The 12,005-nt window shown below is 38.8% G+C and overlaps 1 protein-coding gene across 2 annotated transcripts in view; it reads left to right on the top strand.

The window, feature by feature from the left end:
* Positions 1-12,005, top strand: part of SCP2 (sterol carrier protein 2) — a 981,293-nt gene that overhangs the window by 915,918 nt on the left and 53,370 nt on the right. Inside the window, exons 7-8 of one of the 2 annotated variants that reach the window (XM_069591905.1) lie at positions 5,280-5,343; positions 10,787-10,873. The exons of the other annotated variant lie outside the window; for it this stretch is intronic. Coding sequence (XP_069448006.1) covers positions 5,280-5,343; positions 10,787-10,873 — 151 coding nt within the window. The remainder of the gene's footprint in view (positions 1-5,279; positions 5,344-10,786; positions 10,874-12,005) is intronic. 2 annotated transcript variants of the gene reach the window in all.

Below are 12,005 nucleotides of genomic sequence, written 5' to 3' on the forward strand. Positions count from 1 at the left end.
CTTCTTCCAGCCCAGCGTTTCTCATGATGTACTCTGCATAGAAGATAAGCAGGGTGACAATATACAGCCTTGATGTACTCCTTTTCCTATTTGGAATCAGTCTGTTGTTCCCTGTCCCGTTCTAACTGTTGCTTCCTGACCTGCATATAGGTTTCTCAACAGGCAGGTCAGGTGGTCTGGTATTCCCATCTCTTTCAGAATTTCCCCCAGTTTATTGTGATCCACACAGTCAAAGGCTTTGGCATAGTCAATAAAGCAGAAATAGATGTTTTTCTGGAACTCTCTTCCTTTTTCCATGATCCAGTGTATGTTGGCAATTTGATCTCTGGTTCCTCTGCCTTTTCTAAAACCAGCTTGAACATCTGGAAGTTCATGGTTCACGTATTGCTGAAGCCTGGCTTGGAGAATTTTGACCATTACTTTACTAGCATGTGAGATGAGTGTGGTAGTTTGAGCATTCTTTTGCATTGCCTTTCTTTGGTATTGGAATGGAAACTGACCTTTTCCAGTCCTATGGCCACTGCTGAGTTTTCCAAATTTGCTGGCATATTGAGTGCAGCACTTTCACAGCATCATCTTTCAGGATTTGAAATAGCTCAACTGGAATTCCATCACCTCCACTAGCTTTGTTCATAGTGATGCTTTCTAAGGCTCACTCGCCTTCACATTCCAGGATGTCTGGCTCTAGGTGAGTGATCACACCATCGTGATTATCTGGGTCATGAAGATCTTTTTTGTACAGTTCTTCTGTGTATTCTTGCCACCTCTCCTAATATCTTCTGCTTCTGTTAGGTCTATACCATTTCTGTCCTTTATTGAGCCCATCTTTGCATGAAATTTTCCCTTGGTATCTCTAATTTTCTTGAAGAGATCTGTAGTCTTTCCCATTCTGTTGTTTTCCTCTATTTCTTTGCATTGATCACTGAGGAAGACTTTCTTATCTCTTCTTGCTATTCTTTGGAACTCTGCATTCAGATGGTTATATCCTTCCTTTTCTCCTTTCCTTTTCATTCTGGCTTCAGAGTCTCATATATTTAATATGTATCTCTCATATATATGTATATTATATATATATATATTTCTTTCTCTTTTTTCTTTCCTTCCTTCCTTTCTTTCTCTCTCTCTCCCCTCTGTTTTTTCCTTCATTTGTCTTTGTTTCTTCCTTCCTTCCTTTCTTTCTTTAAATGGTGTTGAGAAAGTGTCCTTTAATTCTTTCAAAATATTATCACCATGGATCTCCTCTACTTTTCTCACCCTTCCCTATAGTCATGATTTGATCTATTGCAACATTTTTTTTCACTTTTTGCAGCAACATTTCAACTTTTTTCCACAAGTGTTTCATTCTTAGGGGGAATCTTTCTCTTCTGGGTGGTAGTTTCAGAGCAATTGTAAGCCTGCCACTAACTCCCCACTCCTTTCCTCTGAAGTATTTTCAGACTGTCCTTCTTCCCTAAAGGCTTCCTGTGGAAGTGAGAGCTGTTACTGTGGAAGTTACTGGCAGATATTTGGTTACTTTTCCACTTTATCTTTTTTCCACTTATAGGTAATTTGAAGTTTTGTGTTTTCTTTTGTCTAGTTATGCTGAGGGTATGATTTTGTGCAGTTTTATTTGCTCTTCTTGTTTATTGGTATTTATTTTGAGGATACAGAGATTTAGGCCGCTTCCATTGCCCTCAGCTAGCTGGAAATCCTGTGTTTGGTGTGTTTTCAATCTTTTCTAAAGTTTTACATTAGTCAGAGTAGTTGGACAGTTTTTTCTAGTATAAAATTTGAAGTATAAATGTACAGCATTTTAGTTGAAATGTTATTCTTCATCCAGTAGATTTCTAGTGAATTGTAGAATTTCATAGAGTTATAAGTTGTCACTTGAAATTGCCATTTTTGAATGTGTCCTAGAAATGAATATGTAAGAATGTTTGTAGTAGCTTACATTCTGCCATAGAATCAGGAGATTTTTGTGGCTTCAAAGTTTGATTCCAGGAGATTGAGATCTTATACCATGAATATTCTTAAAACAACCAAAAATATGAATTGGCAGTTCAGAATCAGGAGTCAGCAAGCCCTCTATCTGTGTCTTGGCTTCATAAATACATGGTAAGTGATTGGCAGAATATTTTTCAAAGGGTTGCTACCTTGTATAGATTAATTCGATCCCGCAGTAAGGAAACAAGAAGGAAAGGCATAATACCTACTGAATATCTCCTATTTCAGACACTATGCGAGGTGCTTTTATATAATTAGCTGCCCTTCTTCTTATAAATCCATGTATGAATTGCTTATAAATATTCTAATGGTTGATAGTAAAGCATTTGTACTTCCTGTGACAAGAAACTTGTCACAGACACTACTCATTCCATTTTTCTGGGTGATTCTGATTGTTACAGTGACCTTTTTCATGTTGAACTCAAATCTCTCTCCCTATAGTTTCTGTCTTCTGAGACTCCTATTAATAGAACAAGCCTCTTTCAGCTTATAGCCTGTCAAATATCTGGAGCCAGCCGAACCTTGTTCCTTTAACTGTTTCTCATTATGTTACTGAAATGCACATCCATGTGCCTGATGCACAGAGAGGCCAACAATTCTGAAATTTTAGACTTTGGAACAGAAGAAGGTTTATGGAGGAGATGCAAGAAGGATGGCTCATGCCTTAAAACCCCAAAAGCTTTCCTCAAATCTCTTTTATAGGAAAGGTGAGGAGGGGTGTGGTTAGTTATCGCATCCTTTGGGGTCACATCCTTTGTTCTAGAAGTCAGGTCATAGTCAGTTAATGAAGTTCCTGTAAATCTCTCTACCAGGAAATGTTATTTTCTCTTCTGATAAGAACGGGCAAGGTCCCAAGGCCCAGTTTCACCTTCTGAGGTCCTAGTCCTGGCTAAGAGGAGGAGGTAGACCTCATTTGGTCCCCAGACCCTGCCCAGCTGTCATCGCTGAGGGAGCCAGGCACCTAACCCAACTGGCCTGGAGGCTCCTCAGGTCTCCCAAATGGGGAGGGCGAAGTGGATAGGGACGGGTCCCACAGACTGTGACCCAGGCAGACTGCCACTGCTATTAGGTCTCAGAGACAGGAATGGGGGAGAGGTTCACTGCTACTTCAAGGCCTGGCCCTGCCAGTGTGTGATCTTGGGGAGGGTTCTAGAGCCTTGCAGGACATAGCCCCTATGTGTTCCCTGGGCCCTCCAGTTCATCCACTGGTCCAAGGCCAGGTGAGCTAGAAGGCCCCTGGAAGAAGGCCAGGATTTGCCTTTTAATTCACTCTACACCTGATGACCACCACTCCAATGGGCTCATTGACAGTTGGCTATTTATGGGAGGGGCCCACTAATGATATTGCAGTAACCTTTGCCTCCTAATGACTGCATGCTAATGTCTGCACTTGTCTGGGCTCTATTACAATTGTTTCATTACCCGTCATCACCAGACTAATTCCTGTACTGTGATCGCATGTAAGCTTTTCTGGTAATCGCATCACACTGGTGATTCCCATTGAGTTTATAGTGGAACAGAACCTCAGAGCTGTTCTCATAGTTGCTGCTCCTTTTCTTAGGCAGTTTTGGGTATTCAAGAATAGAACTGGGCATTTAATTAATTATATTCTGAGCCATCTCTCTGATAAATCTCTTCGAAGTGTATTTGGATCCAACATTGTAGCAGTTTCTCCCAGTTTCAGATCTGATGAGCATAACTTTAATTTTCTAATCCAGTGTTTAGAAGTATTACCCAGAGCATGGCTGAAATTAGAGGTTAGTAGTAGAGACTTTTCTGTAAGTTACTACATTGATCAGTGCCTTTCGTTGATCAGCGATTCTGTGTTCTGTTGGCTCTTAAAACGCTCTTATGACATGGTCAGTTAAGTTGGAAAATGCTCCATACTTTAACTCCCTTTTGGACAGGCATAATACACATGCAGTGGTAAAGGCGCTGAATGTTTTGCCGTAAAGAAATTTGTTTAACTTTGTTTAAGCAAGTGTTATGGAAACTTGACAGAAGAACCTGCATATTTTTAATAGCACCCCCAAACCCCTGAAAACCAAAAGGAAACAAACCTCACTTTACAGCATTTCCTTATCTTGTCCCAAAAGATGATCTTAAAGATTTGCCCATTGTTGGGACTTCCCTGGTGGTCCACCTGGCTAAGACTTCATGTTCCCAATGCTGGGGGGCCTGGGTTCAATCCCTGTTCAGGAAAGTAGATCCTGCATGCTGCAACTGAAAGATCCTTCATGCTGCAACTAAGACCTGGCACAGCCAAATAAGCAAAAAATGAAATAAATACTAAAAAAGAAACTTCAGTTATTAAAAAAAAGAGATTTTGTCTTTTTTAATTTAGATGCTATGTTTCATTTGATCTACTAGCCAATATGAAAAGATATTATTAATAATTTGATATGGCTTGTTCTTACTGAACTCATACCATCTGCTTCTGGAGCATTCACTACTATTACTGGTATGAAATAACCAATGTGGTCTCTGCCTTCTTCCATTTTTATTAGAATTGAGAGAATATTTACTTAATTATATGTGTCATTTTTGCTCTGAAGATTACCCTCTTTGATAGAGAGAAAACAGAAATGGGAACTCTCCACGTTATCATGCTGTCTATGAACGTAATATTATCAGCTCCAATCAGTGGTTTCCTTCCTCGGTCTTTCTGCTCCAACAGAGGATTCAAAATCTATTTTATTCTGTTTCGTCTCCTTAAAAATAATAAAAGAGATTTTTGCAGATCATGCTTCATTAGCGTGCCTGCTTTTGTTTTCTCATAGTAATCTCTAAACTTTCTGTTAATTTAAAAAGCACACACTTTTTCATTAGACTGTAACTTTTCTATAGGCCCTCCTGCCTTATTATAAGGAAAGAGAAGATCAGGCCCTGGAAGTTATGAATTGTAAAATTCACTTCGCCCAGGGGATTGGGATCTTTTGGCACTGGGATTGAACTTCTTGAAGAATTACTGGCAGTGCTTTCCTGCCTTATAACCACCACAGTCCTAAGCTGTATTTTCTGGTTTTTGAAACTAGACCCTAGTTGTATGAGGTAGAATAGGCCAGTTTGAACTATTTTCATATCATATGCTTATTAGTTTATTCAATTCATTAAATATACTCATTTAATTATAAATAAATGTTTATCTGAAGGGTCAGTGTTGAAGTTTTCAATACTAATATCTGTGCATGGGAACAAGGGGAAATATTCAGCAGGATACTGAGTTCCATTGCAACACTTGTTAATAAGCAACAGGAAGTCATCAACTTGCTAATAGAAGTTTGCTTTCTTTACAGGAACAACACTTGAACAGTTTGCAAAAATTGGATGGAAAAATCATAAACATTCAGTTAATAACCCGTAAGTATTTCAGAGACAAGAAGTAGTGAAAATCTGGGTTATTCAGTTATATAATATGCACCTTTATAGTTGAAAAGCAAATGCAAGAACTCAAAGATGTTATTAATAACTTGAAATTTTTTTCCTTAGGAAAAGCTTGTGCCCAAGTAAACTTTTGTTGCTGCTGTTGCTAAGTCGCTTCAGTCGTGTCCGACTCTGTGCGACCCCATAGACGGCAGCCCACCAGGCTCCCCTGTCCCTGGGGTTGACTACTATTTAGATTTTGGTCTGTTTATATTTTTTTTGTTGTTGTTTAGTATTTGGGATGCCATTTGAGTTTAGTGGCTCTTTTGAGAAAGAATGTGAATGGCTTGTGTTAAAAGATGTAATTTGTCATTGGTTCCAACCCTAGTAAATGTAATTTATTATAATAATTTTAATTGGAAATAACCAGGCCCCATTTTAGAACATTCTTTAAAATGTTTCCTAGTTTGTTTTGATCAGGTAGAATGTTTGTAAAACATGTGTTGGTAGTTTTAATGACTTTATATTACATTATTTGTTTTTTAATCATGTTAGTTTCATTAACTCTTACTCTGGTAGGATAATATGGTGATTTGTATAGTAAAAAATAGTGTGAGGTAAAATTATATTATATGTATTACTGATAATTAATCTTTGAATCCCTAATGCCTTGTGCAATGTGTGGCTCATGGCAATGTACTTAAGGGTTCCTGAATAAAATAGGTTCATTGGGAACTGAACTAGTGCCATACCACTGGAATCTCTACAAAAGCAATGCCACCCTAGGCAATAAAGGAATAGTGGCTAATTTTATTAAATGCCAACTCTGTGTTACTGTGCTGCATACTTTTGTGTATATTTTCATTTAATCTTCTCAAGGACCCTATAAGGTAGTAATTTTTATTTTTATTTTATAGATGATGAAAATGAGGCTTACTGAAATTAGGCACCTTGTTCAGTATCATCTTAAATAGAGGCAAAACAATGATTATATTTTTTCCTTCTAGACTATAAAGTTCTTGAGAACAAGAGTCATCTCTTATCTTTATGTTCTTAATGTTTAGTGCAGAGTCTGGAACATAATAGGTGCTCAGTAAATTGTTTCTGAACTATTAAATTTTAGCATGTTTAATAAACATAAAACTATGATAAGGAACATTTTATATCTCAGTGGATCATTACCACATTGTCTAATACTTCATGCTACTTCTCATTCTTCTGATTTTAAATTGATGTTTGAATTCAAGGCATACCTAACTAACGAATAATATCCAATCCCGTGCCCTAAATCTAAGCGTATATTGTGAAACAAAGGGTATTGTGGAAGCTTTGGTAAATTCCCTTGCTTATCTAATAAAATGGAAATTCCTCCATTTATGATAACAAGCCTGTTATAATTTGGCCCCATTCTACTTTATTGGTCTTATTTCCTTCTTCTCTGATTATTTTCAATCTCACCCTTCACTAGATAACTTGGTATTTCCTAAGAGTACTATGTAGTACTTGTTTCTGTGTTTTTAGTTATGTGTTAGCTCTCCCTGGAATGTCCTTCTGTCTTTCTTTTGTTTGATGAATATCTACTTATTCATCAAGTCCCATTCCAAGTATCATTGCTTCTCCTAATACTTTCTTAGAACTTCCTGGTCATAATTATTTTTTCTCATAAGCTTCATTGTACCATCTGTATACCTCTATTATAGCATATCACACTGTAAATTATTTATAAATCTTTTTTCTCTGATGATGATGGTTCTTGAGCAGAGATTATATCTCTGTATCTTTTTTGTATCTTTAGTACCCATTATGGTATTGGAACATAGTACATGCTCAACAAACTTTGCTATTAACTGAATAGCAGTTAGGATGAACTGTCTTAAGCTCATAAATATGATCTAGAACTGACTTCTTTGTCCTCAGAATTTGGAGAACCATTAAAAGTCCTTGTCACTTCCCAAAACAGGTAAGGAACTGTACCAACATACTGAGGAATTGATGGTACTATAGTTCCTGGCTTTGAGGCTCCAAAGCTCAGCTCTGGACTTTCCCCAGAGAAGCAAAGCTTCTAAGTCTTTCTTTTACTTAATTCCCTGCCTAATCAGGCACTCATTTATCCACTCATTACAGTATTCTTCTAAAGGAGTTTCATTCACTCAGCTAATATGTATTCAGTAGCTTGCTGTATGTAAGACACTCCTTAAGCTGCGAGTGATATAGCAGTGAGCAAGAAGGATAAGTTCCATGTCCTCATGGGTCCTCTGCTATGTATTATAAGTCCTCAGTTCTGTTGAATAGGCAAATATTATCTCTGAATTTCAACTTCATCATTTAGAACTCATTGAAACAGCCCAAGAATAGCCTTCTATTTCAGTTGCTAACTTCTTATACTAGATTTTGCTTGGCTAGTGAAGAAAGATGATTCTGTGTTTGCTAATCAGTCATTAGAAATACCTTGTAATGTATTTCTAAGAAGGTTGAGTTAAGAACTATTCTCGAGTGCTTCCTCACAAATTATAAGAACACCTAAAGGCAGTGAGAATCTGTGATCAGTAAATAATAGGATTAGGGGTAGCTTCTGCCACTTGAGCCTTCAGACTTGGGTCTGTAATTCTCTCCTAGTTGTCTTCAGTTAGATGTCCCATAGGTTCCTCAGAGTCAACATGTCCATATAGAATTTCCCATTTCCCCTCCACAGTGTTTTTCCTTCAGCATTCTTCCTGTTGGTGAATCACATCAACATATATCCAGTGATTTAAGGTAGAAAACTAGAAGTCATCCTTGGCTTTCCCTTCTTCCTCTCTGTCCCATATGAAATGCAGATGAGCAGGGATGAATGGAATACTAGTGATTCTGTCTCTTTACTATCTCTTGAATTCATTGGTTCACTTCATCTTTCACTTCTAATTTCCTATTTTAAACCCTTGTCATTTCTTGCCTTAGTTATTGCCCTAATCTCTTAGTTGATTTACCTGCTTTTGGTAATATCTTTTAACTATGTCTTTTCCATTACACGGCCTTCTTACCGAAACACAAATCTGGTCATGTCACTCCCCAGCTTAATCTCCTTTATAAGTTCTTCATTGCTTTCAGTATCAAATGGAAATGCTATATACTGGACTTTCATGATCTGATACTGTTCATGTGTCCTGTGCCATGTGCTGACCTTTTTGCCAGGAATTCTCTGTCTCCCACTTCCTCTATTTGCAACCTTGGAAAGGAAGCCCTTTTGGTATCTGGGTTTGAGGCGTATCCTGTTGCTCCCAGGGCACTTTGTATCAGGCATTTATCATACTAGAATGGTGTTTTTATTGCTGTGGGTTCAGACTAAGCTCCTTGAGAACAGGGACCGTGTCCATATCCCCATTGTCTAGTACAGGATCTGGTTAAATAAAGTCCTTTTTTGAAAGTTGATGATGGACAAAGTTAACTTTAGAAGCAAAGGTATAGACAGTAGCATGCAGATCTGAGTTACATGGGCTTCATTTCTAAACACTGGAATTGCTTGTTAACTTTCACAACAGTTGGATTTTGCTTTTGGAAACTCCCCTACTGTGTCTATTTGTTTTTGCCAGAGCAATTTCTGAAACCATTTTATTATATTGTTAGATGCACCAAACAGGGTAAAAATGAGTTTCTTGTTTCAGTGATCAGAAAGGAAATGTGTTTTGAAAAATGTAGACATTTTATTAAAGACTCTGTGTATTTATTTAGGAACTCTGTTAGCCTTTATTAAATGTAGTTGTATAATGTCATTACCACAAAAGATGGCTGAATTGCAAGTCATTTAGTTTTACTTTTAAGGAACTAGTGTTTTTATAATTCTCCAACTGGATGTATTGCAATTTAATTCTGGTACTAACCACCTGGAGTTAATACACACACATTATGAATTAAGACTTCACAAGACTGCCTTCACGTTAGATGGCAGTCTGAGTAGGGCCCCCAGGCCAAGTGCCCTTTTGACCAAGTGACTATTAATTCAGGGATTCCCATGATCCTCTCATGTTTGATAATTCAGTAGAATGACTCACAGAACCCAGAAGAGTACTGTGACATGAAAGTCTCTCAGTCGTGTTTGACTCTTTGTGACTCCATGGACTGTACAGTGGGTAGCCTTTCCCTTCTCCAGGGGATCTTCCCAGCCCAGGGATCAAGCCCAGGTCTCCTGCATTGTGGGCAGATTCTTTACCCACTGAGCCACAAGGGAATCCCAAGGGAACCCAGGGCTCAAACCCAGGTCTCTCACATTGTAGGCGGATTCTTTACCAGGCACAAGGGAAGCCACAAGGGAAGAAAAGTACTTGATGTACTTACAATTAGAGTATTATCATAAAGGGATTTCTCTGCTAGCTCAGCTGGCAAAGAATCTGCCTTCAATGCAGGAGATGCCGATTTGATTCCTGGGTCGGGAAGATCCCCTGAGGAAGGGATAGGCTACCCACTCCAGTATTCTTGGGCTTCCCTGGTGGCTCAGCTGGTAAAGAATCCACCTGCAATGAGGAAGACCTGGGTTCGATCCCTGGGTTGGAGGAAGGAAAGGCTACCCACTCCAGTATTCTGGTCTGGAGAATTCTGTGGACTGTATAGTCCATGGCGTCACAAAGAGTTGGACATGACTGAACAACTTTCACTTCATTTCACTTCACAACTGAGGAACAGCCAAAAGAAGAGTCACATAAGGTGAGGTCTGGGAAGGTTCCTAGTGCAGAACTTCCATGCCCTCTTCTCATGGTGTCGGAGCACATCGCTGTCCTGGTATGTGAAGGTACTCACCAACTAGAGCACTTCACCAAGCTTCAGTGTCCAGAGTTTTCATTTGCTGTTCAGTCGCTGTCATGTCTTATTCTTTGTGACCCCATGGACTCCAGGAGTTCAGGCTTCCCTGTCCGTCCCTGCCTCTTGGAGTTTGCTCAAAGTCTTGTCCATTGAGTTTTCATTGAGGTTTCATTATGTAGGCATACTCCATTAAATCATTGGCCACGTGATTGAACTTGATCTCTAGCTGTCCCTTTTTTGCCTAGGGGTCACACTGGCTCAAAAGTCCAAATCCTGTGTTGGCATGGGTGGTCTTTCTGGTGACCAGGCCCCTGCCTCATCCTTTCCTTATCCACCAGCTTACAAGGGGACCCATGGAAGTCACCTAATTAGCATGACAAACACACTCCTGTTACTTAGGAAATTCCAAGGGTTTCAAAATTTCCATGCCAGAAATCCAGGACAAAAATTAGACACAATTTTTATTATATAACATGGTATTTTAGAGTTGGGAATTTTAAAAATTAATTCAAATTACTTATTTAGAAATGGTTGATGAAAGCATGTCTTTCATTTTTGAAAAGAATATTTCCATATTAATCTCTCTTTAACTTCTAAACCAGAATATCTTCAACAAAAATTGAAATTGCTACCTTGCATTCTATAACTATTTATTTTATATATTTAGGTATTCCCAGTTCCAAAAGGAGTACAGCTTAGATGAAGTGATGACATCTCGAAAAATTTTTGACTTTTTGACAGTCTTACAATGTTGGTAAGAAAAACACATTTTAATATTTAATAGAAGTAGTATCCCTTCTCCCCAACTCCCACCCCTTGGGTAATCCTTAGGCTCTGTATCTGGGTATATCTGTGTCTGTATATGCTTTTATAGAATTCCTAAGTATAGTCCTTACACTGAAGTGTGCACCCTTACTTTCTGTTTTTGTTTAGAGAAAGGCTGTCTTTTCTCTTTGAAAATTATATATTTTACTTCCTTCTCTCATGCCTTCCATCTACTCTGTTCTAATAGTGTTTATTCATTTAAATGTGACTTGGAATGCCTGTGGGAACCAAAGATTTTTCCCTTGATCATTTCATTTCCTCTGTTGTATATTTCTACTGTAGGAAATTTTACTCAGTTATAGTAACTAAAAATAAAGGTAAAACAAGAAAAAAATCGTAACTCTAATAATGATAACAGCCCCATCTTGAAAATTCCTTGACATTATCTGTCTCCTAGAAAACTGAGTTAGTATTGCGTGACTCCTACCTGTGTTTAATAATCACCTGGATGTGTCTGGGAGATCCTGGCTGGGATGCAAGTGAACAAGTGGTGTTTGTTTTGACCGTTGCAGTATAAGGATCTGCCCATTTTTAAAGTACAGCTCAACTCAGAGAGGGCTTCCCTGATAGCTCAGTTGGCAAAGAATCCACGTGCAATGCAGAAGACCCGGGTTCGATTCCTGGGTTGGGAAGTTCTGCTGGAGAAGGGATAGGCTACCCACTCCAGTATTCTTGGGCTTCCCTGGTGGCTCAGCTGGTAAAGAATCAGCCTGCAATGTGGGAGACCTGGGTTCGATCCCTGGGTTGGGAAGATCCCCTGAAGAAGGGAAAGGCTACCCACTCCAATATTCTGGCCTGGAGAATTCCATGGACTGTCCATGGGGTTGCAAAGAGTTGGACACGACTGAGTGACTTTCACTTTCACTTTCAACTCAGAGAAAGCTTCTTGTATTTGCTACCTTCTTTCATAGCCTGCTGTAAGGAGAAAGCCTATTTTGAGATCAGTTCAGTTCAGTCACTCAGTCATGTCCTGCTCTTTGCAACCCCGTGGACTGCAGCACACCAGGCTTCCCTGTCCATCACCAACTTCCAGAGCTTACTAAAACTCATTTCCATCGAGT

The sequence above is a fragment of the Ovis canadensis genome, chromosome 1 (genome assembly GCF_042477335.2).
Source record: "Ovis canadensis isolate MfBH-ARS-UI-01 breed Bighorn chromosome 1, ARS-UI_OviCan_v2, whole genome shotgun sequence".
NCBI classification, from domain to species: Eukaryota; Metazoa; Chordata; class Mammalia; order Artiodactyla; family Bovidae; genus Ovis; species Ovis canadensis.